The sequence below is a fragment of the Ambystoma mexicanum genome, chromosome 13 (genome assembly GCF_040938575.1).
Source record: "Ambystoma mexicanum isolate Mex_15411 chromosome 13, UKY_AmexF1_1, whole genome shotgun sequence".
NCBI lineage: Eukaryota > Metazoa > Chordata > Amphibia > Caudata > Ambystomatidae > Ambystoma > Ambystoma mexicanum.
This window is the reverse complement of record NC_090938.1, coordinates 123276466-123302745: the sequence shown is the minus strand read 5'-3', so window position 1 is coordinate 123302745 and position 26280 is coordinate 123276466. Positions and strand designations below refer to the sequence as shown.

Below are 26280 nucleotides of genomic sequence, written 5' to 3'. Positions count from 1 at the left end.
TCCTTGCACAGTTGGTTTATGTTCTTTGCGTTAGGGACAGAAGTAGGCTTTTTGGGACACAATAGGGACAGACTTTATAATTTGGACTTCTGACAGTTTCATTAGTTTTCCTAGAGGCAGGGAAACCCCTGTTGGTTTTATCGACAGAGAGGCCTTTTTCCAACTGTTTCTTGATCAATAGAAATGTCTGCCGAAAGATCATGCTACCATTGTGTCTGAGTCTTACTTTTGACCCATCACAGTATGCAGAAGAGTAGAGTTAAGAACTGAGCAAACACAAGATGAGGGGAGGAGTTGCAGATGTTTCAGATGAAACCTCTCTAGGACCATGTTGGCTACTTGAGCACACTTTTAGTCACCAGGTCCATGGGTTTAACCAATTTTCTTGCATAAAGTTTTAAAATAAATTATCATTATCCTTTCAGAATTTATTGTACAATGAAACCTATTCGAGAACCCCAAACAAGTCTATATGTAGGTCTCTGGTAATCCGGGCTGTTTGATTGGACTAAAGAAAACAGAAGCATTTTTGTTTCACGCAGTCTTCTTTCACTATTGGTAAAGACCTGCCAAAGTGGCAGAGTGACAACTGTGCATTTGTGGATTGTTCTCACTTTCCTTATTTTTGTATGTGTTTGACATCCCCATTGCAAATAAACAGAATTTCATTCAGAAATGACTTACAATAAAACATTTACAGATGGTGGAGAAGTTTAACAGAAGAGTACCTATATAATAGCACAAAGATGAGAACAAGTGGTGAGCCAGTTGCAAGTGAGAACAAAGTGGGACCTATACTTGAGACAAAACAAACAACACAAGTATAGGAAACCAGTGACTTACAAAGATGACATTAGTCTAGTCTAAGGGTCAAGCACATGAAAATATGGAGTTCTGTACAAATTTACATTAATATGAGTCACTGGAGGGAGTTTATGGTCAGGTAGGGAAGATGGGGCATGAAGCAGGAGGAGCTCCCTCTTTAGCAAGTAAGTGACGTTTAAGCGATGCACAGTGACGCATTTTTGATTGTGGCACATGATGGTGGTGATGAGTTTTTGTAGAGTAGTGAGTGCCACATTTTTTGAATGTTGAGAATATTGATAAGTGCAGCAGTGATTAATTGTTGCAGTCAGAGGTTGCTATCAAAAGAAACCCAAATGTTGCAAGCCTTGGATGAAGGAGCAGGTAGGTCAGGTGGGAAGGAGATGGGAGAAGGAAAGTAGGGATGGCATTGGAAATTGGGTTAGAGATTACTTCATTCTTGTAGAGTTGTGCATGGGAGCTAAGCAGTGACGGATCACAGTGAGACAGTTGGTAATATGTACCAAGATGACAAAGGTGAAGAAGGGAAAGGAGAACAATATTTGAGTGTTGTCAGCAAAGATTTGATGGTGAAAGCCAAAGGAAGGAGATGAGGTATTTCTAGGGCAGAGGGGTATAGAGTTGTTTTTGCCACCAGTTTTTTTCCGCTGAAACATTTAACTAAAAAATTCCATCGAAAAAACTTCTAGAAAAATAAGGGTGGGTGGTAAGGGGATATAAGAGGTTGGAGTGTTTGGGATAGGGATAAAACAATAGGGAAGCAGGCTTGGGGGAGGGGGGCAAATATATATTTTTTAAATGTCGAGTTTGTTTCAATGTAATTTTTTCATAGAAAATTAAATCGAAAAAAAAATCCTTAAATCGAAAAGATAAATGGTGGCAAAAGAACATAGAAGCGGGCAGAAGCTTAGAGCATAGGTCCAAGGACTGATTCTTGTGGAGTTGATAATAAGGAGAAGGTGATGTTAGAAGTTTCCAAGTTTTAGGAGATTTTAAAAACGAGACCTTAAGTAGGAGGGTATCCAGGGGAGAGCAGATTTGCAAAATCAAGGACCTGGAGATTGAGAAGGAGAGAGGAGTAGTCTAATGTTTCAAAAACTGCAGAGGGGTCCAAGGATGAGTACTGAAAGTTGGAGACATGCATGAGTGCAATCTCGGTGGAGAATTTACTGCGGAAGCCAGATTGAAGTGGATCTCTTGGTATTTAGTGTGGAGATCCAAACGCTCCAGGACATTTGAATAGTGGAAAAGGGGGTAAACTGGGCAAGAGTTTGAACGGATGTTTGTGTCACCAGAAGGTTTCTTCAAAAGGGGTAGGACATTTGCAGATTTGAAGGAGAGAAGGAAGAGTCTAGAGGAGATGGGTTCAAGAGCTCAGCGTGATAAGGGCAGATCATTGGGATTAAGTGTTTGAGGAGCAAATGGGTCGATGAGAGAGCCAGATTGGTTTGCGCTGCAAGGAATCTGTGCTAATAAGTTTGCAGAGAAGTAATTGAGAGCTGAAGGGGTGGGGCGAGAGAGGGTGGCTTGTGAGAGTGTCAAGAATTTCATAGGAAAAGCAGTGAGTAAAGTGAGAGGGAGGAGGTAATGACTACTGACTTGGGTGTGAGGAAAGGTTGGAGGGCAGATTAAAGTGGGGGATGATTGCAAAGGAAAGAGATTAGGTATGTGAATTTGGCAGAGTTCAGTGCATGGGTGAGGGCATCAAGTGCATTTTTTAAAGCTGGGGGGGTCTGTGATCTATGACAGTGTTGTAGGTCATGATGCATGTTTGTTTTGAGGGTCTGAATCTCAGAGGTGTGACCTAGCGCTGAGTACTTGGACTGGAAGGTGTACATGTGCTTGCAGGATAGAGTTGATCTAAGGAATTCATACGTTCTCTGTGAACGCCAGAACAAAACCTAGTACATGGAAAAGGCGTGAATAGTGGAGGGAGATGGAGAGGTCCCCACATTGTCAAGGTAAGGGACAAGAGATTTCTGTATGAATTTTCTCTTAGTCATTGTAGAGAGGGGAGAGAAGTAGTAGAGGGTGCAGGGACAGAGATGTTAATATGAGCAGTAGAGTTATCAATGAGAGAGGGGTCAATGGAAAGATTAGAGAAGGAGTGCAAAGTAGAGAAATCAATAGATCCCGAGTTTGCAGGTTGGTTGTCGAGGGAGTGGTCCGATAGGAGGGATTTAAGTTCAAGGCAGTACCACCGGAGGGTTTGGGATGGTTAAGGTTCCCCAGCATGACAACAGGAGTGTTAATGGGAAGTGACGTAAGGAGAGTTTCAGGCCAGGGAAATATGAATTGAGGACCAGGCTTTGATAGAGATCCAGAACAGTCAGTAAAATTGGAGGGGAGGTGAATAGTGTCATATTCAATAGAGGAATAGATGATATCTGAGGGGGGGGGTCTTTGCTGGACTACCCATTGCGAGCCACAACCCTGATATTTGACAGCAGGTTAAATGCTAGTCTTGTTTAGACATCAGTTGTCCCAGACACTTTTCCCATTTAACATTATCTGCACTAGAAGGAATCATTCAGTTGGCCTAGACTATATTGTACAAATTGGAAACCAAGAGTAAGTTGTTGCTTGGGGATGAGATGTATTGCAATTGTGAGGTGGCATTCGGTCCTCCTGGAATTTGTCATCTTTTCAGTGTAATATGGAGCTGAAGTATAATGGTGAATAAGTCCACAGCCTCTCCCTCTGAGTGTCCACACAGTTAAAGGGCCCATCAACCAAGAAGTCTCTTATAGTAGTGATGCGTTGAGCTAGCAGCAATTTTGTAAAACCTCTTTTAAATTTTTAAATCGCATCCACAAATTTCCAATAGTGAAATGTTGGGTGGATATCATGGTGTGTTGTCAGAACGCCATATTCTCTTATGTTTCGGCAAGCATGCCACCAGGAACTTGGCGTGTCTGGCTGCTACCTCAAATGAGTCCTAGACAGTGATTGAGGAGGTATCTTGCCAACTCACTATCCCCCCACAGACACATTAATATTTCCCTGCGAGCCTGTGATGACTCCAATTGAGTCCTCACAAATTCCCTGTTGGTGACCTCCTCCCATGTAGCCAGGGGACGACAGCCGCTACCTGATCCTGACCCTGGGGGGCGGCTATTCGAGGGAGGATTACATGGGAGGAGACAACTACCGGGGCCGGGGGGATGTCATGACTTCATTGCATGAGAGATGGTATCCACCATTTTCACATGAGGAAGGCCCCCCCAATTACCAAATACCCTAATGGGCTATTGTCATGTATCTGATCTGTTCCCCCTCTTCAGGGAAAGTAAAATAATGTTTTACAGCACCTTACAAATCAACCTCTCTTTCTTGGTCTAAAAAGTACAGCCATAAGAATACCTTGTCTAAAAGCTCCAAGAAATCTAAGAAAACCTGTTTCAGTTCTAATTTCAGTTCCTATAGAACTGAACCTTCAAGTGGCAACCTTAAGAAAGACTTTCCAAGAGACTGGCATCAAAAACCAGCAGTGGACTTCAAATCCCACAGCTACCTAAGTACTGATACGAGGAGGATGAAGGATTTGATACAGAGCAGCAGGTGTATTAAGCATGGTAGTTGTTGGCCGAAGACCCCTCTGTATGGGACCTTTAAAAATGTGACCGAACAGTAAGCAGCAGCTCAGGAGAAGATGTGATTGCTTCAGTGAAGGCGGACAGAGGCTGGCGGCATGAACCGATTATGTGCGAAGCTGGAGGCACAAGTCGGCGTGCAGAAGCTGGAAGCACAAGCCGGTCTGGTGGAGTGAGGGAGCTCACCTTCAGAGAAGGGAAGAAACGTGGTGCAAGCAAGGAGACCTGAGGAACTGCAAGGGTCCCTGGGTGTCCAGCAGCCAAGAGAAGCAGTATTGTTCCTACCGGTGAAGCCATCGTGCAGGACCAGAGCCGCAAGAAATCCTGGAGAGACTTCGGAGCCACCCAGAGTGGGAAGTAGGTGGAGCATGTACACTGCATAAGCGTGAGCAAGCCCAAACACACTACAGAGAACCAATGAGTCTGCCAGAGCAGAGTGGTCACTCTGTGGCGTTTCAGCGACTGTGCAAAAGAGAAATAGAACGTTGTAAAGTTGCAGAAAGTGAAATGACAAGAAGGTTGTTTTTGAATGAGAGAGCATAAGATTTTGAACATTGGGAAATTACAGAAAGCAAAATGTCAAGCACATATACCACGCCAACAAGAAAGGTATATGATGCTACTTGAAGAAAAGAAGAAACTATAAGACAAGAGAAGTCCTGGCAAGCATATGCCAGGCAGTTGTGAATATAAGAGGAGTCATGGCAAGCATACACCAGCTAGTTGTGAACACAAAAGAAGTCCTGGCGGGAGAGTATACCAGATAAATTGACATTCTACAAGGAGTGCCAGGCAGAACAAGTGTTTGTTAAACAAGGAGGAACTTGTGTTACAAGCAGAAACATTTTGTTAAAGAAAAACGTACAATATTGAACAGGGTTTGTCTAACAGGATTGTTGTGGGCCAAGAAAGACACAAAGGAAATGTTTGAGCCAGTGACACCAACGAAGAATCCAGGGGAAGGGAATCCCCCTCTGGAATTAAGGTCTTTTCCATTTTTGAAGAACATTTATGTTGCAGCTATTCTACTTTTCTTTAAGAACACGTTTTGCAACTAACAGGTTATAAATATTTCCCTCGTCACTTTATTATTTTGTTTAAGTGTAAGGGTCAGGGTAGATTGTTTGGACAGAAAGTCAGCTTTTGATTTATCACATTCTGACAAAGTCGGATCCTTAGCTTTTGGTTATTAGGTAGGGAAACTCCTCTTTAGAATGGGGTCAGAGAGGTATTTTCCCAACCCATTTAAGTTGAATAAAAGTTTAGAACCAGAGCATGACAACCTTGTGCCTGGCTTTCATTTCTGACCCCTCACAGCCACACTTGGGGAGCATGACTGTGAAGATTACAGCTCACAAGAAATCCCTATTGATGGTATACGTTACATAGTTCAGTAATACCTAGCAGGAATAATGAGGACTACTGTTCCCAGGAGTTCTTCCAAAGAAAGGACTGTTACCCAGGAATTGGAGCTGTTGCTGAACTTGATAAGCAACAGTGAATTCTGTGAACTTGCGGCATTCTCAATTCAATAAAGTAAAATAACTCCTGCTTACCTGTCAGCGAGAGGCAGGTGGGACAAGTAAGTACATTACCCTGAGACACTCACAGTGCCTCAGAGTCTCTGGCTGCACAGAGGAAGTGCATAATGTCCCAGAACAAGACACAATCATTTCCAAATTGGGGTTTCACACCTCAAACCGTTGTAACTCCTCGCAAACCTTCATTGCAAGTAATGGTGATTGTTCCGTAATTAACGAATCCTGGAGCCAGTCTAAAAAATATAATCTCCATCCCCGGCTCCTAAAAGAATAACCAATCAGGTTCAATACCATGAGCACTGTTGGGGAGCTTTATTGGGCTTGAGGAGCACAACAAGTATTGCATCTTGAACTGAGTTGGAACGTGTACCTGTATTCCGCTCTCCTATGTTATACCTAGATGCAGGGTAAGTAGGTCTGTGTATTCTTTTTTAGAATTAAACAGTTAAGCCATCGGAACCTTGGGCCTTACTGCAAGCTAAAGCGGCAGAAAATTAAACTTCCAAATGGGGTTATAATGTTTGCTAGTTTGCTGTTATCAATTTACTGGTATCATTACATTATTTGCTTGAGATGTGAATACAAGCGTGAAACATTTCTACCTTGAATAAAAATAAATGTTGCAATATTAATTTTTCCACTACCAATATCGGCAGCCTCTCCCAGCTGAGACTGCTAAATAATTGGATATAAGGAAGCCTAATTTACTTAAAGAATCTGCAATGCTGCTTAATGATCCAAATACAATTTCCAAGTCATTTGTGGAATTCTCCAACCAGAAAACCTCATGCCCTGTCCCCCACGCATTGTTGTGTATAAAAATACAGTAAAATCACCATAATTGGGCACCATTGGGAACCTAATGGTAAGAGATAATCCAACCAAATGTCAGTTATCCTATACGCATAACAAATCCAACAGGCCGGATTACCAATCTCCCTGGCCTGTTTGCTCTGTCATTTGACTCTGAAACATTATCAGCCAGCAATGTAGATGCCAGTTAATGGGGAGTCCCGCTTAATGGGCTGCAGAATAACAGCGCTTTTACTATTTCTCAAAAATCTTCATTGATCGTATTAGTTCCCTGCCATGATATTGTTCTTGACCAGCAACTCTTCCCTAGCTCACCATGTATTCACTGTCCACATAGTTTAATTCCACTCATTCACCTCTCTCTCCTTTCTTCACACCATCCTTGCCACAACCAGAAACTCTGGCTTCCATCTCGACCACAGCCTATCGGTTGCTAACACATCAAAACCTCCTCTCTTTTTCAGTAACTTATGCCATCACATTAATTCCTCCCTCACTACTGAATATGCATAATCTGACTTAAGACACACTATGTGTAGTTGCCCACTTTCCCACCCATATGGAGCATTGCTTGAACTGTGCTCCGATGTGATGGCACCCATCTTTTGCAGGTTCTCCCCATGAAGCTGCCCTGTAACCCACCTATTATGGTGTTTTAATTGGGAAGGTCAGGATACTCCCCCTTCCATAATGGTGCCCAGAGAGACCCTTGTAACCTCAATGAAGATTACCCCTGCATACTGCTCAGGGAGTCTTGATTCTATTAAAGACAAGGTGGCGAGCGTTATGCTTCAACTTCTTTAATACCACTCTTCAGCAGTTTCAACAAAACAGAATAAACGCTGAAAATGTTTCCAACTGCTCATTTTCTTTTTTCTTTTAAAAACTACATTTCCTTCTGTCACTGTAGTCCTTGACAGTGCTTGCCCAGTTCATCTGTCACTTCCTGTGCACTAACTTCTTTGGATTCTCTGAACTGATCCAACGCTGTATCTTTTAACTAAACGAAAGTTCCAACAAACTTCGGGCTTCTAACTGCCTTGGTTCCGCTACATGCCTGCTGTGACTTATCACTCACTCTGATTTTTGTTGACATTCCTTCCCTGTCGCTCAGTTAGGCTTCTGATCATCTTCTGTGGAGCATACAAGGCAACATCGTTAGGGTGGAGTCAATGTACTGTTTGTCACATCATAATTAACATTCTCATTTTATGATTTATACAGTACATTTCCTGGGCGGGAAATTAATGCTCGACTCCTTCGCTTTAATAAAATCAAGACTCCGTGCGGAGTATGCAGGAGTAATCTTCATTCTATGTCAAGACAGGAGGCGAGCATTATGCTTGTTCAAAGCGTCCCATAACTGTTGTCGCCATTACTTGATTCGGCTTAAGGTAAAGTATAAGGTCTTAAACGCACTATCGCTAGCCCAATCTGGCGCTTGCATAATATCTTTTAGTGTCACTCCCGCTTGTAGTGCCATAGCTTCTCTTATCGAGTGTGTCCCACATTTTCTCAAATTGGTACCTGCTAACTGCATAATCTCTCACACACCATCTGGCAATTGTGGCTGTCGCTACTGCCTGGTAAGGCTTCTGCGAGGAACTCATGGTGACAACAGTAAAGATAGACACAAGTGATCACAGTTCAAGGGTGTTTATCAAACTGTATGCAGGCTGGAAAAATGCCTAATCTAAACCTAAATATAAGGATTATGAGGAAGCGTCGGCCATCAAATAAAAATATGGCAGTCCTAGTGGCGTTGTGTCAAATAAAAAGGGCCTATACTAAGAAACCTATTGCTAAACCTTACAACTAATACTAAAAGGGTGTGGGATGGTTTTCAAGAAAAGAAAGAAGTGTCCACAAAAAATAAGTCGGGATGCAATAGCTTGGATCTCCCTTCCCCACGTTTTGAACACTGGGTTAAATGGGATCTTGGAGCACAGCACACTTGAGCTTTCGACAGTTCCAATTACAGCTATTGGGACTATCGATAGCTGAGTCTCGTTTCTCTTGAAAGTCTCTTGCCTTCGAAGGCCTGCTGTATTCAAAAACAAAACAAAAGTTCCTTTAAAAAATGAGTTTGTTTCCTGGTTTCACCTTGGGTGAGGAATTTTCACCCTGAGTCCCCCTCTTCCGGGCGCTGACCCTTCTTTACTTTCAGCCTCCCTTCTCTGTGTTCACTACGGCTTTTCCTTCGATCACAAATCTTAATGTCTTTTTAAACAGTTCCAGTGGACATCCCTCGGCCTGGTTCACTCTTGTCAACTTCACATTCATAAAGGTTTGCAGGATTCACTTCCCTGGCTTTCCCTCGTTCATAGATCAAAGGCTTTCGACTGTATGGGGATTTTGCTTAACCTCCTGTATGACCACTTTGACCTATCTTGGTGGCTCACCTACAGACTTTAGTTTCTCTAGTTTTCATCCACACTGGGATCGACCAGAGTCTCTCGAGTTAGCACCCATGTGGTGCTGGTTTCCTCTGCGGCTGGTCTCCCCTCAACACTCTTTTGAACTTAGCTCATTTTGCCACTTTGCGTCTTTCATCCACCACAAACCGGCTCTTATCGGCTCTCCCCTCGACTCGCCGGCTGTGATGATCTCCGTGCGTTTCCCTTGCTCCCGCTTATCAGAGTCGACACGCTCTGTGTACCATTGACATCGGCTACAGCACACTTGGCTATTGCCTTCGGTCTTACGATTCCCTCTGCAGAGGTTTTGCGGGTCTCTGTCAGAAAGGGCAAGGTTGTGCCTCTCCTGGTCAGCCTCTTGATATTCGCCGCCTTTCTCCTCCTCTTGAACTGCCGGTCCTGGATAGCGGTCTCGTTGTGCAGTCTGCCTTGCTCGTACTGTGCTCTCTTGTTCCACCTTTTATCCCTGTGGGGAAGGGAAAGGGCTGTCAGTTGGTGTGTATGTTTCTGATCAATTGCCTGACTTTGCCTGACCCTTGTATTGGGACATGTTAGGTAAACAGCTCTGGTCTTAGTTTGTTCTCTGGTGTGTCGTGTGAAAGTCTTTGTGTTGGAAAGGGGGAGGCAGTGTTTTTTAATGTCCTACGTGGTAGGATGGGGAAAATGTGTTGAAGAAAGGGGGATACCGCGTCTCACCCGTCTGTGTGTCACTCCCACTCCCCGAGGACCCCCCATCCAGGTGATCCTCCCCGAGTGGTCCGCCCCTAGGAACTGGATCCAAAAGCGATGTCCGTGTACTGGCCACCTGGATGACAGATCACTGGGCACTAGCTAGAGAGACACCTTCAGGTTTCTCACAAGAACTGAGTGCTATCAGCTGGCCTTGGCTCGGCTGTTCTATCTTCGTACTCTCCGATACACGCGGCTACACGCCATTTCAGATGGCTTGGTAGGTAGGAATAAGAGATAGACGTGGACTTCATCTTTGTTCTCCTAGCTAACGTGAAAGTCACCCCTCCTGGTCCAAAAGTTCTGTTCACCTCCAGGGCCCTGACGTCTGCTACTCTCCTATACGACACTACACATGACAGAATTGCTATCTTGCCTAATAATTGCTTTAAGGATGGCGCAGTACTAGCGTCACGTCCCATAATTGTAGTTCCTTAGGTTCTGGAGGCACTCTAAATCAAGCGCCCTTTATGAGTCTCACTAATGCCGGGTTCTCTCCTACTGGGCCCCCTTCTACTGGTAGAAGTCCCGCAGATATCACCGACCTGTAGACTCCAATGGTCCTGAAGGCCTTGCCTTTCTGTAACAGGTGGGACAGGAAATTAAGGGTTGCTACTACAGGGTCAGAAACGGGATGAAAATGTCTCCATCTGGACCAGCCCGACCATTTGTTCCAAGCCACGTCGTACCATGAAGCCCATGACTCCACGATGAGCTCTGCTGCCTGTTTCACAATGCCCGGCAGCGTCCATCGCTTCCTGATATCCCGCACGCCATTAGCGGGAGAGTCCCCTTCACTCTCAGCTGATGAAACGACCCAACTAGGTCCGTGAGCAGGTGTTCTCCAGCCGGGAGGATCCATGGGAGATCCACAGATAACTCCCATCAGGGTCGGAAACCTTACTTGAAATGTCCACATTGGGGCTACTACAATCGATTCTGCACACTCTCGTCAGATCTTTGCTAACACACTGCTCAGCATCATGATGGGGGGGGGAAGTGTAATGCAGTTCTATTCTCTGCAGAAAAGCATCCTGTCCCTGGGCCGATGGGTCTGTTCTCCAGCTGAAGTAGCTCTCCTTTTGCGCGTTCAGCCGTGACGCAAACAGATGTGTGTGTACCAGCCCCCACAGTAGTTCCAGCTGCCAGAACACTTCTACATCCAGCTTCCAGTCGCTGGAGTCGGCCAGGTACTGGGAGTTTCCGCTTCTACTTTGAGCGTGCCTGTCCGGTATTCTGCTGTGACTGAGGTCACCGATTGCATGCAAAAATGCCTGAAGTCTTTCACCAGCTCCGCTAGGAGTTTGGACCTTATTCCTCCTATGTGTTGGATGTATATGACTGCTGAGCTGTTGTCCATCTTCAGCAGGACCCATGAATTGACCTTCCCTTTCGTAAATGGTTTGATCGCAAAAGATCCAAATAAGCAGTTTATGTGGAGCTGCAACTCTTCTGCGCTTGATTTCCCTCCTGTCTCGAGCGGGCCGCATCTGGCTCCCCAGCCCACTCTGCTGGCGTCCGACTCTATAACTAGGTCGGCGCGGTCCCCGAAGATGACTCTCTCATTCCATGCTTTCATATTCTTCAACCACCACTGTAGCTCTGTGAAGGACTCGCGTTCTAGGAGGACCGACTGATAATACCTCAGCCCTTGCTGCAGGTGCTTTATTTTCAGTTTTTGCAGAGCTTGCTAATGTAAGGGCCCTGGGAATATGGCTTGAATAGATGAGGCCAAAAGCCCTACTATTTTCTCTGGAACTCCAGGCATGCTCGGATTTCTTTCTTGATGTCTCAGATCTTCCTGGCTGGCAACTATAGCGTGGTTTTCCTGGTGTCCAGCACTAAACCCAGGAAGTCTAACCTTCTTGATGGTGTCCTATCTGACATCTCTTGATTCACTAGGAATCCTAGCGAGGCAAGGAGCTCCTTCACCCATGAAGTCTGGTATATCAGAGCTTCCCTGTTGTCTGCCAGTAATAGCATGTTGCCTAGGTATATGATCATACGGATCCCCTTCTCCCTGATCGCTGCCGCTACTGGTCTCATGAGCTTGGTGAACGCCCTTGTTGCCGAAGCCAGACCGACTGGCATTGTCTTGAACTGCTAGAACCGCCCATCCCAGTCAAGCTTGGAAGGGGTTGAATTAGATTTGGACTGGTACTGTGAGATAGGTGTCTTTCAGGTCTATTCTGTTCAACAAGTCACCTCTGTGCACTAGGAACATATTGCTTACAAATTTTGGGGCTGCTATACATCGTTCGATGGCCCTCTTCTGCTCAAGCTGTCTTAGCTCATAGTACAGCTCTCTCTCTCTGTGCCATGTGTATTGCGTACGGGGCAAACTCTTGTACCAGGTCCTGCACAAAATCTAATTGCAACCCTTTGACTGCCTGCTGTACCCATGCATCGCTGGAACACGCACCGCCAGTTCTGCCAATTTTGCTGTGTCCTCCCCCTCAGCGTGGGTAAGTGTAGGTTCTCACCTGTGGCGGGGCATTGACCTCGTCCTGGACCTCTACCTCGGCATCCTCTTGGAAACGTCCTCTGGTGGGGAAAAAGGAGTCTTGCTGTCTGTTCTCCAAATAGTGGGCTGCGTTGTTCTGAGGTATCCTTCCTCCGTGGAACCGACTGGCAGCTGGACCTCTGTTGTGGCTGGTCCCGGCAAAAACTCTGCTCTGAAACATCTTTCTGATTGATGCCTGAGCTTTCTCAAGAGTAGGTTCCCACAAACCCTCCCCATCTCTTTGCCGAAGGTCTCTCCAAATAGAAGGCCCTGTGCTGTCTCCCCTGCTTCGTAAGTAGCTAGATCTCCTAGTTTTCCATCTATTTTCAGCAGGAGACCTCTTGTCCTTTCTGATATTGTGCAGTACGCGTTCCCTAGCAGGTAAACTGCTCTTTGTGCCCAGTTTGCTAGTGCGTCCGCGTCTACCTCGTCTCCGGTGTCTCTGGCGCGCTCTGCTAGGTCCATAATGTTTGCCAACGGGCCTGTGAGGTCAAGTACCTTCTCTTGCCAAATCTTCCAAGACCTGTCTATATTCTTGTGTGGGTCCTTGGCTGATTTGGTGACAAATGTCAACATATTCAGGTCTAATTCAGGTGCTTCCGCAACTTTGCCTGGCAGGTCTGGGTGGGAGCACTCTACCCTCATACGTTGCCTTGTGTCTTTCTCTAGTGCATTCCTGAGCCTAAGTGTCATGTACTTCAACCAAAAAACTGCTAAAAGTGGATGAATCCTACTCCCCCCACGATACCGCTGGTAGCTCTCAACGGGGACAACAGAATATGCCTAAAGCAAAGCAGAGACTATTGGGAACCCAAAGGACTTGTCAAAACTGGAGATATAGCCCCAGAAGGAGTGAAACAAAACTTCCACAACCTAATCGAATCCCACGGACTACATAAAGGTCAATTCATAAATTATGCCAGACTCCTACGGTGGCCGTCCTAACAATGAGACGAGCAGAGAACCCGGTAGGTGGCCTCCTTCATGATGATATTGAAGGAGGGCATATGATATCCAGAATATACCAAACGCTTACGGAAGAGCTCCCCAAAGATAAAAACAAAGGGAAGCAGACGTGGGACAGGGTATTCAACAGAACAACCTCAGATAAAGAATGGACAAAAGCAAAACTCTACCCAAAAAAGATATCCAGGAATGCCAGACTGAAGCAATTACAATTCTGCATACTTCATGGGGCATACCTAACCCCTGGGAATATATCCCACTTCGCAGGAGCCACCCCAAAGAGCTGCACGGAGAAGCAAATGCCAATTTAGGACATATGTTTTGGTACTGTCCGAAAATACACAAATGTTTGCAAGAAATAGAAAAGCGCCTAAAGGAAAAAGGGCTTACAGGACAGGCCTGGACCATTGAAGCCTGCCTTCTGGGCCTCTACAGTTCCTCGAAGAAGAACAAAGCAAAAGAAAGGATGACCGGCCAAGCTTGGGCACTAGCTAAGAGGCGAATAGCGATGAAATGGAAAGCCACAGATGCATCAGGAGTGGAAGTATGGTGGAAAGACCTCAAGGGATGGACTATCGCGGAGACAGCAGTCTGGCAAGAAGCACTACGAACAGGGCAAAGAGAAAGTTCAATTGACATGATGACCTGGAACTCAATAACGCAAGAACTATTCGTTTCCTCAGATGACAAGCCCTCTTGAGAGCACAACAAAGAGGGAATAGTCAAGCCGCATCGCACAGGAGCTGCCAGGGAAGCATTGACCGCATAGTGCGTTAGGCCTAGAGACCTAAACCAGAGCACACAGGGTGCTGTGACATAAGATCCTGTAGACAGGTTCCAGATCTAGTTTTCAGGTTATTTATTTTCCCTACCAAGTTGGGGTTAGGTTGGTTTTGGGAGGGAGACTAGGGGGGACATTTGGAGGGAATTAAGGTATTGTACAAAATGTTTCTTTTTCTAGTACTATATACCAAATGCCAATAAAACAAATTAAAAACAAAAAAAAAGTGTCATGTTCTTCGACACTCTGGGTGAGGGTTTCCAATCCGAAGACCTGTGGTTTCTGATGTTTTTTGGCTCAAACATGTATGCTATTTCTTCGCCCTCACCCTCCAAGTCTTTTGCTTTCCCAGCCCTTTATGCTGTGTGGGGCTTTGGCCAATCTTCCTCAAGCTTCTCTTCTTCCCCCTGAGAGGATAGCGTGGCCTCCAACGACTCTTCCTCCGAGTCTAGGTATGGGTCTCCCATATTATCTTCCCCTGGGAAGGGGGTCATGATGCTCGGCACAGCTGATTTCTGCAGGAAAGCGTTTCTCAGCTTCTCGAGCGTCGGCAGCCTCTGGGACCTCCTTACTCGCCCAGTAGTTATGATCCGGGGGGTGGGAGGGGGTCAGCAGAGGATTTCCTCTTGCGGATCTCTGTACTCACCCTTGACGCCTCCTTCAGAGGTCTTGGTGGACGTGCTTTGTTCTATAACGGTGCTTTTAGGAGCCTGGCTTAAGATGGACTCTAGCGTAGCCAGCCTATCTTGCAGGGGTTTCACCCCTTGAGCCACGACCTCCACCAACAAGCTTCCTAGCACCTCTTTGAAGCTATAAGATAGGTTTTGTGCCTGCTCTTCTTCGCTCCACTTGTATGCAGACATCCTTGCGATGACTGGGTGCTGTGTGCCGGTACCTGAACGTGTAGGCTGAGTTGCACGCCCACTTCTGCTTTGTGTTGAATGTTCTGACTCGAAATTATGTGATAAAGATATATATATATATATATATATATATATATATAAAATCTTTTTTCCTTTTTCTTTTCTTTATATTGTATAGTGGCTAGCACCTTTTCTTCCTTGATGAGTGATTAGGGCGTGTCACTATTCTTCTTGTGAGGAGCTTGCCCTTTATTCCTTAATGGCCTCTGCTCGGCTGGCTTCTCGCAGCTGGGGCTTCTTAGCCTCTCATGAGTGATATCCTATGCGCCCGTATCGCTGTGCTGGGCTTATTTTGCAGTTTGCATCAGCGTTCTGATGATATAAGAAAAATCACTGCTGTGCCGGGGCTCGTTAGGGGATTCTCTGTTTCGTATCTCAATCACCGGCACGCACAGGTTCTTTGAAATTCTAGGAGTCGTCGCAATGATGCACCCACTCTCTAGGCCCTGCACCCACGAGGAAGGGGGTCTACTCACTCCTATCTGGGAAGGAAAGAACAGGCCGCTGATTGTGTCAGAAATGCGACACAGGCCCATTTACCTTCCTCCGCTATCTCCTTCTGCGCTCGGCTCCTACTGCTGCCTTTGCATGTTGCTCTCACCGCACGCCAATTATAATTGAACGCGCTGCTTCCCCTTCTGAAAACCTGCGCTAATGCGCTCCTTGTCTAGATCATAGCTACTCTGGGCATTCTAACAAATTATTCTTATCTGTATCTAATAATAATGTACGTTTACTGAACTCTCTGGTGTTCTACTCCTGTTCAGACAACTATTAATACTAGACAAATATGATAACTCGCTCTGTGCTAAGAAAAGTACACTTATCTTGCTGAAGAGCAGGAAAAGAAGAAGAGGAGGAGTTCGTGTACAGGAAGTGACATATGAACTGGACAAGCACTGTCAAGGGCTACAGTGTCAGAGGGAAATGTAGTTTTTTAAAGAAAGAAAAATGAAAATGAGTAGTTGGAAACCTTTTCAGTGTTCTTTTTGTTATTTTGTTGAAACAGCTGAAGAGTGGTATTGAAGAAGTTAAAGCATAATGCCCGCTTCTTGTCTTGACATAGCATGAATCTCAGGGCACTTTTAGAAACTGTCACAGTCTAAAAGCAGTGGTCTGATACCCTTTCTTAAGTCACCCAGGACATGCATGTGTGTGCCGCAAGCGTGTCCCGTGTTGAGCTGCAGCCAAAATATTGAAAGCGTCTCAATGAGCTTTGCCTTATATGAATTGCTGGCAAGAAAATTTTTGAAGACTGGAGCAGAGTGGTGATTTAAGGCTTTCCTTCTGTCTTTTACAACCCAATACTAAAAATGTTTTCCAGGATATTTTCTGCAATTTATCCTAATGCCTGCTAAACATCCCTCTTGCAATTAGATCGGAAGCCGTATTCTGGCCATTCAGAGCCATTGTGAAATCATGGTTACTAGCCTAAACATCCAATCTCTCAATGACACGTTCGGCCAGCCACCGTTCGCCACCATGTAGTAATGTTCACCCTGGCTTTATCCGATTCAGGACCACCCTGTAACCCGGTCCCCACTCTCCACTGTAACTATCTTGTACCCTGTTCTCTGTATACTTTATTCTTGTATGTAACTACTCAGAGCCTGGACTAATGTATGCTCTGACTGGTGTATTAAGGTGTTTGTGTAACGATATGTATCTCTGCTCTGCACATGATTATGCGCCCAGCTACCTGAGGGTTCGGACGCGCTTTATAAATAAACAAACTAAACTAAACATCATGAAAGACTTTTAGTTCCATGCAAAACACTGTGCTTTTTAATCTGTTGCAATGTCTCACACGCACTTAACTGAGGTAAGTTGTGGGATTAATTGATGCATCGTATCTAGCCTCCTGTGTTTCTTTTATAGGTGGGGCATGAACCTTTACCTGCAACATATGGAAGGAACATTCTGGGAAACCGTGTTCTGTATCTGCCAGGGTTTTTCACATATGGTGAGTAAACTCCTCATAACATTACAGATAACTGAGATGGGCAGTGTTTGGTCAAAAATCTCGTATTGGTTTTCTTATGACTAAATTTGGCAGCTTCTAGTCTTTTTGCTGCCCCATCTTATTTTTGCAAAGCCTCACTAAAGGTTCAGCCATTTTAGGTCAGGCTAGAAAGAGGTGTATTAAATCAAACAATACGATATGGCATCTATTTAGTCACATAAAAGGTAAGCTTTAGTGAAGAAACACCTGGTACGACACCAAACTGGTGGCCCTGGAACGTAAGTGCAGGGCAGCAGAACGGAAGGAGCAAACCTCAGGCTCATCCTCTGACAAACTGGCCTGACGCCTGGTCCAAAGGCACTACAGACACTCCATCTGTGCCAGGAAAAGAGCCCACATTCAGGCACGGGTTTTCGGTGCATCCAATAACACGGCTGAACTTTTCAAGACCTGCAGGGAACTAGCCAACCCCTCCTCAGTCTCCTCCTCCCTCTCTCCTTCCCAGGACTTCTGCAATGCACTAGCCTCACACTTTGCCTCCAAAACCCAGGACATCCTTGCCACCCTTTCTTCTCCCCCTCACAACCTGTCTCACTACCCCTCATCTTCATCCCCCCTCCCTCCTCCGTCGTCCTTCTTCTCCTTCATCCCTGTCACACCGAAAGAAGTTACCAGATTTGTCCGCTCCATGAAGACCTCCTCTAAGCAGGTTTCCCCCTGCTCATCCAGGACCATCAAGGATAACATTGGCTCTCTTGCCCCTGCTCTCACGGATTTCTGCAATCATTCACTCCTCACAGGATCTTTCTCCTCCTCCCTTGAGCACTCCCTGGTGCACCCACTCCTGAAAAACCCCTCATCAGATCCTACCTCCCCTGCCAACTACCACCCTATCTCCATCATCCTTTTCCTGGGGAAACAGCTGGGGAAGCTGTTATTGCCCCATCTCAACTCGCACATTGAACTTGTTGATGGTCTCCACGACCATCAATCTGAATTCCGAGCATCCAGAGGCATGGAAACTGATCTTCTGAACACCCCTGAAGAATTGCTCGCATCTCTGGATTCCAGCTCCCCAGCTGTCCTTATCCTTCTCGATCTCTTCTCTGCCGTTGACACAGTCAACCATTCCATCCTCATACAAAGGCGCCACGATACCCTTGGTATCTCGGAACAGGCACTGGACTGGCTGACATCCTTCCTCACTGTCCGCTCTTCCCAAGTCATCCTGGACAAGTCATCCTGGACACCTTCTCTCCTATTTCCCTCTCCACCTGTGGTGTCCCCCTAGGGTTCTATTCTCTCTCCCTGGCTCTTCAACATCTACCTTGCTCTGCTTGCATGCCTCATCTCCTCCTCCTCCTCTTCCAACTTCCAGTGTTACGCAGACGACACTCGGCTTTTTGTCAAACTCCCTGCCGACTCTCTTACTCCCCCCATCATCCCTGACTGCCTTTTTACCATACAGTAATGGTGCTCCACCAATGATCTCGGCATCAACACCTGTAAAACTGAGATCCTTCCCATTGGGACCCATGCCCCCTCCTTCTTCCTTTCACTCTGGCCTTCCTCTTTGGGCTCTCCCACTGCGCCCTCCTCTGAAGCCAGAAACCTTGATGTCATCTTAGACTCCTCCCTCTCTTCCCCCCCTCACACTCAGGACTTTGCCAAGAAGTCCCACTGACAGCTCTTCCTTAAAGGAATACTCCCTTTTCTCACTTTCCCCCAGAGGCTCAATGTGACCCAAGCATTGGTTCTCTCTAGGCTTGACTATTGCAATAGCCTCTTCCCTAATCTACCACCTTCCACTCTGCGACCCCCCCAGATAATCCAGAATAGGGCAGCAAGACTTGTCCTTTGCCTTAAGCCCAGGCACTGCATCTCTCCTGAACTAAAAAGTCTTCACTGGCTCCCGGTTGCTGCACAGATTAAATTCAAATCCCTATGCATCATCCACAAGGACGTCTCGGCCTGGGGACCACACTATTTTCAACTTTATCTTACTATAATACTCGCCCTCTAGACAACTACGCTCCTCTCGCTCGAACTATCTGTGCGTAAAGCGTTTTGCTAAGCAGGGGGCTGGTGGTGTTTGCTTTCCTCAGCTGGCTCCCTCCTATAGAACAGCCTCCCCTCCCTCTTCGCCTTGAGCAGGATCTTCTTAAATTCCGGAAGCTCCTTAAGACTCACCTCCTTACCTTCTTTCCCCTGCTAATCACACAGTTGATGCGATTGTGCGTGTTGGGCCCTTATGCATCCTCGGGGCCCTGACCTCCCACACCCAATTGGCCCAGCTCCTGTTTATCTGCACTTGCACTTACACACTCCGCCCTGGTGGCTCGCACTTACACCCCACGCGGCTCCAGGCCGTGTAGCACTCGATATTCCTAGCACTTCATCTGTGGCTCACCCATGAGCTCAGACCCCACAGCGCTGACCACCTGACTTCTTCCTTGCTGCACTTGCACGTTCTGAATATTCACGAGGCATAGTAGGTTTGTCCTTTCCTCCCCCCCACTGCTCTTATTTTATTGTGTGGTTAATGTAGTTTAACACATTCCCACCCCTGCTGTCTCCCTTACCCTATGGGCGCTTTGAAACAGTATTTCTAATTGTATAAGCACCTAAAAAGTAAACGATAAATAAATAAGAGTATGACGACATGGGGCCTGTGTTTTGCACATATAAGCTTTTTCAAGAATAAGAAGATTCACAAATAACCACATTGTGTATGAAGAACACTTCATTTTAAGTGTGCAGGTCAATTTGGTTTGGGTGGTAACTGATAAAGTCAGCAAAGTTAGCAGCTCTAATGCACTCTTTCTTGCTGCCAAATAAATGAATCTGAAGCGAAAAGTATTTTCCCGCTATTTCTAGTCCATGGTGAAATGTGTTTATCCCAATGGTTTCTGGTGTCTGCTATTGTAAGATGCGAGAGGAATAAAATATGTTACCAAATGGAAAATCTGCTGTGGGGCTTTTTTCTAATTTTACCTGAGCCGCATCATTTATTTCATATTCATGAACACTAATCTGCTTTATTCTATCTATCTATGTGTGTTTATAAAGCGCCAAAGCCCTCGGGAATCCATGCGATAAATAGAAGACAGACAACATGACAAAAACAAAAATTACAGAACAAATGAGCTGGACTCTATGTAAGCAAACATCCTAGGGCCTCATCACGAGTTGGGCGGTAACGCCGGCGCTATTAGCGCCAGTGTTAATAGCCCTATCGCCAAACCCCGGGCGCTAATAGCGCAGGATCACGGGTTTGGCGGAACGGGTACTGCCCATTCCCCACGGAGCCCATTCGGGAATTCCCCATTCCCCATTGGGCTCAATGGGGAATTTTTGCGCTCTTACCGCCGGCGGATTTCCCGGTGGCGGTAATAGCGCGAATTGTCAGCGGATTTCCCCCCAGCTCAGAGCTGGGGAGAAATCCGCCAAAGCCCTGATTTGGCGGACCCTTAAATCCGGCGGTAATAGCGCTACCGCCGGATTTAAGGGTTACCGGCAAACTCGTGATGAGGCCCCTAATCTTCAGGAGTTTCCTGAACATAGAGTGATTTTCCTCTTTCCTTGATGACTCAGGGAGCTCGATCCAAGCATCTGCCACCTGGACAGGTAAGGAACGAGCATTCTCCCAAACTCTTTTGAACTGGTTGACCTTGACGGTACAGGCTTCTGTTGAACGTAAAACTCCTACTAGGTTTGTAAAACTACAGTTTCTCCTTTAGATATCGAGGAGCAGTCCCAAAATGGCATTTGTGTCCCATTGTCCATATCTTCAAGAGAATTCTGGCTGCCACCGGCAGCCAGTGAAGTTCTTTATGGGCCATAGTCACTGAGTCGCTGCGTGCAATATTGCAGATTATGCGACTGCTTCATTTTGAAGCTTCTGCAGTTTGTAAATGCATTCCTTGCTAGCTCCCCCCTAACAGGGAGTTGCAATAGTCGAATCGTGGTAAAATAATGGCTCACACCAATTTCTTAAGGTTTTCCTTCGTTATCATAGGACAGATCAATCTCAAGACTCTAAGATAGTAATTAGAGTTCCTGAATATATAATCCACATAGGCATCTGCATTAAGTGAGGCCTCCATAAAAGTACCAAGGGCTTTGACCTTACCAGCCACTGGGACAAGGCCTCCATCAATATGGAAACTTGAAAATTGCTGTCCTAATCTCTTTCAGGTATGCTTAGACCCATATACCATGAGCTCTGTTTTGCTTGCATTTAGGCATAATCAGTTGCTGGACATCCAATTTTTTATGGCCATATAACTTTCATTCAGTTTTTCCTGTTCGTCAGCATAATTTTCACTGAGTTCCATGGTAAACTGGAAATCATCTGCGTAATTAGCGAAAAACACCCCCAATCTCTCTATTTCCTTACATAGTGGCTGGATGTAAATATTAAATAGAGAGAGGGGGATAAACAAGCCCTGTGCGGGACACCACAGACAATAGGCTTGCATCGGACGAACATTTCCACAATGAACCCTGGATTTTCGCCCCTCAAGAAAAGGCTCGATCCATTTCAATGCTTTTTTAGAGAAACCTCCAATGTCAACCAGTCTGAGCCAGCAGTTTTTTATCGTCCAGGAGGTCGAAGGCTGCTGATAAGTCGAGCAAAATCAGCAGCCCCGATCTATTCCTTTCCAAGACAATTAATATATGGGTTTGGAGATCAACAAGGGCACTTTCCGTCGCATGGGCATGCCGGAAACCAGACTGTTTCTTATGAAGAACACTGACACGTCCATATTTGATTGAATTTGCATGGTGGCCACTTTATCTATAATTTTAAGGAAAAAGAGGGTGTTGGTTATCGGCCTCAAATTAGAGGCATCCTTGGGGTCTAGCCCTTGCTTCTTTAAAAGGGGAGTAACCACAACATCTTTAATGATTACAGGTACGTGACAGTGAGTCAAGGAGGCATTAATATACCTCTGTTAGAATGGGGCAAAAATGCTGTGGTGTTCAAGAATAACCTTCGATGGTAGTAAATCTCCTGGACAACTGGCCGGATGCATGTCCCTTAAAATATCCTCAACCTATGCCTCTCACAACAGAAAGGTGGAATTGAGGGACGGAATCAACGGTTCCCTGCTCCTTTATTCCCAGCTGGGACAGATAGTCTACCGCTTTTTGTTCCCATCTTCCAATGGTGTTACTGGAGATTGGATCATTCAATTTGTCCAAGTCTTTGTGTATTTTAACTTGAGCTAATAACATTTTAAAATCAAAATACAATTAGTCAGCCTTGTTGCGGCTACTGGCGCCCTAAAACATTAATATGTAGTTAGTGGTTTTTAAAGAGAATTAGAAAAAATGATGGTAGCTCTAATTCAAAATACAGGTACCCTCAGGCTGACCAGAGTTTGGAAACTTAACAAAAAAGAAAAAATCCTGTATTATTTTGAAATGGCGCCTTTATTTAGCATTTACATGGTCAATCGCTGCAATATTAATCTTGCAGTTAGTTTGTACAATGTTGTTTTACTTTTGCAAATTGTTTCTTCCACAAAGAATTCACTGTTTTTGATATGGGTTTCCCAGTTGGTTTGTGGATTGTCTTACGGTTTTGAGTTTACACAGAAATTTAAGGTTTCACAAAAGTCTATTGGTTCTCCTTTCACACTCCTTAATTTGGTTCCTCTCTCCTTTATTTGGTTCCTCCTTTTAAGAGTCACCGAATTCCTTTCTTTTTGAATTGTTCTATTAATGGTCACAGAAATAACTATTTGAATATTTTGTTGGCTGAATATTGTTACATATATTCCTTGTATTTCAGTGAAAAAAATCTGGAAAAGAAACCCACATTGTTGTTTTGGCAATTTTTGCTTTCAAAGTACTCAGACAAGTTTAATTCATGAGATGTTGTTGTATATAGAAACATTTAATACACCCTTAATATATGGGCATTTCTTTTGAGTGAGAATCACAATTTTTCAATTTGCAGAGTAATGTGATAATATGGTTGATTCAACATCCCTTGTGTGAGGGCATCATTATTAAAACATTTCTTTTTGACTCCAATGCGGTAGTACCTTATTTTTCTTTTGGTCGAGTAGAAATTCAACTATTCATTCGAAAATAGCCCCTTTTTTGGCCGGAGTTTAGTGTCAATTGCCTGCATGGGAAAGGCGAATAGTCATTGCTAATACCTACAATTATGACAGAATCTGAATATTCTTTATTAATCTAAGTAAATTAATTGAAAGCAATTCTGTAGATTGTGAAAACTACACGGTGAACGCTGTGTTTACCTTAGATTTACCCTGGCATGGTCGCCGTAGCTTCACGCTGTTCGCCGCTCTGTGTCAGTGTTCCTGGTTATGATTTGGAACTCCGGTCACGTGATTTTGTTTTTATGAGTGTGGAAACGTTGCGTTGCAACGCCATTTTGGTTTGGGAACAATACTTCTCACAAATGCGACCTAGTTTTTTATGTTTATGTGTTTTACTTTTATTTAATACTGTTGTTTTTGTCTTAAAACCCTTTATTTGAAAAGTGAATTAATGGGCATGTTGGTACGATATTTTTTTGGGAGTTTTATTTGAATTGGCGATTTAAATGTTGAACAGCACAGAGATCTAATAGTTATCCCTTATTTTGTTCCTTACTTCTTATGGGGTAATTGTAAAATGTTGCTAGACTCTATTGATTCTCCTTTTGTTTGGTTCTTCTTAGTAGGTTATAGAAAGAGTTTTCCCAATGTCACTTTTCCCATCCATAGCAATTTGAACAGTATTCGTTAGTATAACTTTTTTGTTCTGTGATTTCTTTTCCAAAGGCTTTTGAGTCAGTTTCTCATTCTTGGGTTTATTTAGTAAAACTTCTTTCTGCAGCCTGACCATTGTAGTTCTTATTGTTACGTGGTTTTATTTCTTAGCCCTGGTAGTGGACATGCCCAATGTTGGTGTTTATTAGGTTTCTTTTTACAGACAATGGTACATCTCCTGATCTTTGTTGAGTCCAGTGTAACAAGCATCCAAATAGCAAATCCAGTACGCTTCTCTTTTCCTCAAATTTGTCTCTAAGTTACCTCCTCTTGGTGGGGATTGTATTTTGTCAATTCCCAAAAATCTTAACTTGTCAATATCGTTTTTTGAATGGTTGGTCTGATAGTGATGAGCCAGAGGTGTTTGTGGTACTGGGTTTAGGATAGATCGTATATGTTCTCCAATTCTGATTCTTAAAATACGTATGGTGCTCCCAATGTATAGTTTTGAACAGATGCATTGAATTGCGTAAACTACATATTTGCTATTGCAATTAATGAATTTTTGAATTTTCTTAATGTGTCCATTGGGCAATGTGATTGTAGTTCTTGCATTGTCAGAATATTTGCATTGGTTGCAGGTCCCACATTTGTAGTTTACTTTTGTTGGTGATTTGAGCCACATTGATTGCGATGCAATGTTGGTTTTCCTTTCATTGGTAAAACGAGATGGACTGAGTATGTTTTTGAACTTTTTGGCTCTGCAGAAAGTTATGCTAGGCTGTGGATCTAATAATGGTTCCAAATCATTGTCTGATTGTAATATATTCCAATTCTTTTTGAGAATGTTGGTAAGTATTTTATTATTGCTGTTACATGTTGTGATACATCTTGTTTTCTCCACTGTCAATGGTCCCTTGGGGTTATTCATTAGAAGATCAGTTCTTGTTCTTTGATTTGTTTTGATGTAGCTTCTTGTTAAAAGATTATGGTTGTAGCCTCTATTTTTGAATTTTGTGATACTTTCCTTTGCATGTTTTTCGAAGTCTTGCGTTTGATCCTAAGCAGATCTCCGTATGGTATATTTTGGGTTATATGATGCGGGTGGTTGCTGGAAGCATGTAGTATGCTATTAACTGCTGTTTCCTTAATGTGAAGTGTAGTATGGATTTTGTTGTCTTCTATAAAGAGTTTTAGATCCAGGAAAAAATGCTGCTTTTACTGTATTCTATTGTTAATTTCAAGTTGTAATTGTTGCAGTTTAGGTATTGGTGGAACTCCTTCAATTGATTTTCTGTTTCATTCCAGATCATAATAATATCGTCAATGTACCTGCCCCAGTATTTGACTTGATTAGTTGTGCTGAAGAATGGATGGGTCCATGCATGTTCTGCCTCAAAATGGCCCATGTATAGATTTGCGTAGGATGGGGCGTATTTTGCCCCCATCGCTGTTCCTTGGATTTGTCTGAATGTTTCCTTGTTGAATGAAAAAATATTATTGCGAAGTGTGAAATGTAGCATCTCCAAGATCATTTGGTTTTGTTCTAAGAAGAATATGGATCTTGTTTTTAAAAAGTATTCAGTAGTGAGTAAGCCCTTTTCATGGAGAATGCTGGTGTAGAGACTTGATACGTCTAAAGTTAGTAGCCAAAAATTGGGTTCCCAATCTGTTTTCAAATTGTTGTATTATGTGTTTGGTGTCTTTTATATATGATGTGAGTCCTGTTGCCAATGGTTGTAGTTGATAGTCAATGTACTCCGAGATCCTCTCTGTTAGAGACCCTATGCTGTTAATTATGGGTCTACATTGTGGTAGTCATTCGAATGCTTTATGTATTTTTGGTATAAAGTAAATTGTGGGCATAATAGGATGAGAGATATTCATATATTGGTATTCTTCATCTGTTAGTAATCCGATACTGTTCCAATGTTGGCTCATCATTTGCCAGTCTTCCTTTAGTTTGGAAATGGGATTGATGGTTAATTTGGTGTAACATTGTATATTTCCCAATTGTTGGTTTGCTATTGTTATGTAATCTGAAGTCTTTAGTAGAACAATGTTTCCACCTTTGTCTGCCACTTTCACCGTTATGTCTGGGTTATTTTTGAGATTCTTGATGGCCTCTTTCTCAGCCAAGGTTAGGTTGTTACGTATTTTTGGTTGACGATTTTTCAGGTATGCTTGTCTGAGATCTTTTTGTACTGCTTTATAGAAGATATCTATATCTTGAGCTGCGGAGTTGGCAGCAGAGTTGAGTAGCTGCAGTCTGTGGCATTCTACCCTGTCCACCTCTACAGAGACCCGAGTCTCTCTTCAGTTGCTGTTTCCAGTGTGTGGGAGGTCCATAAAACCCCATACTAACCGCGGAGTTGGCAGCAGAGTTGGCAGCAGAGTTGAGTAGCTGCAGTCTGTGGCAGTCCGTGGGCAGGACGGGCAGACCTCCAAGCCATGGAAACTAAAACCCCTTTGAATCCGGAAGAAGACAGGCGCTG

At 44.3% G+C, this 26280-nt stretch overlaps 1 protein-coding gene across 2 annotated transcripts in view; it reads left to right on the top strand.

Annotated features, from left to right (window-relative positions):
- Positions 1-26280, top strand: part of MTCH1 (mitochondrial carrier 1) — a 1187755-nt gene that overhangs the window by 104473 nt on the left and 1057002 nt on the right. For both annotated transcript variants that reach the window (XM_069633419.1, XM_069633420.1), the window contains exon 2: positions 16970-17054. In XM_069633419.1, the coding sequence (XP_069489520.1) occupies positions 16970-17054 (85 nt within the window). The remainder of the gene's footprint in view (positions 1-16969; positions 17055-26280) is intronic.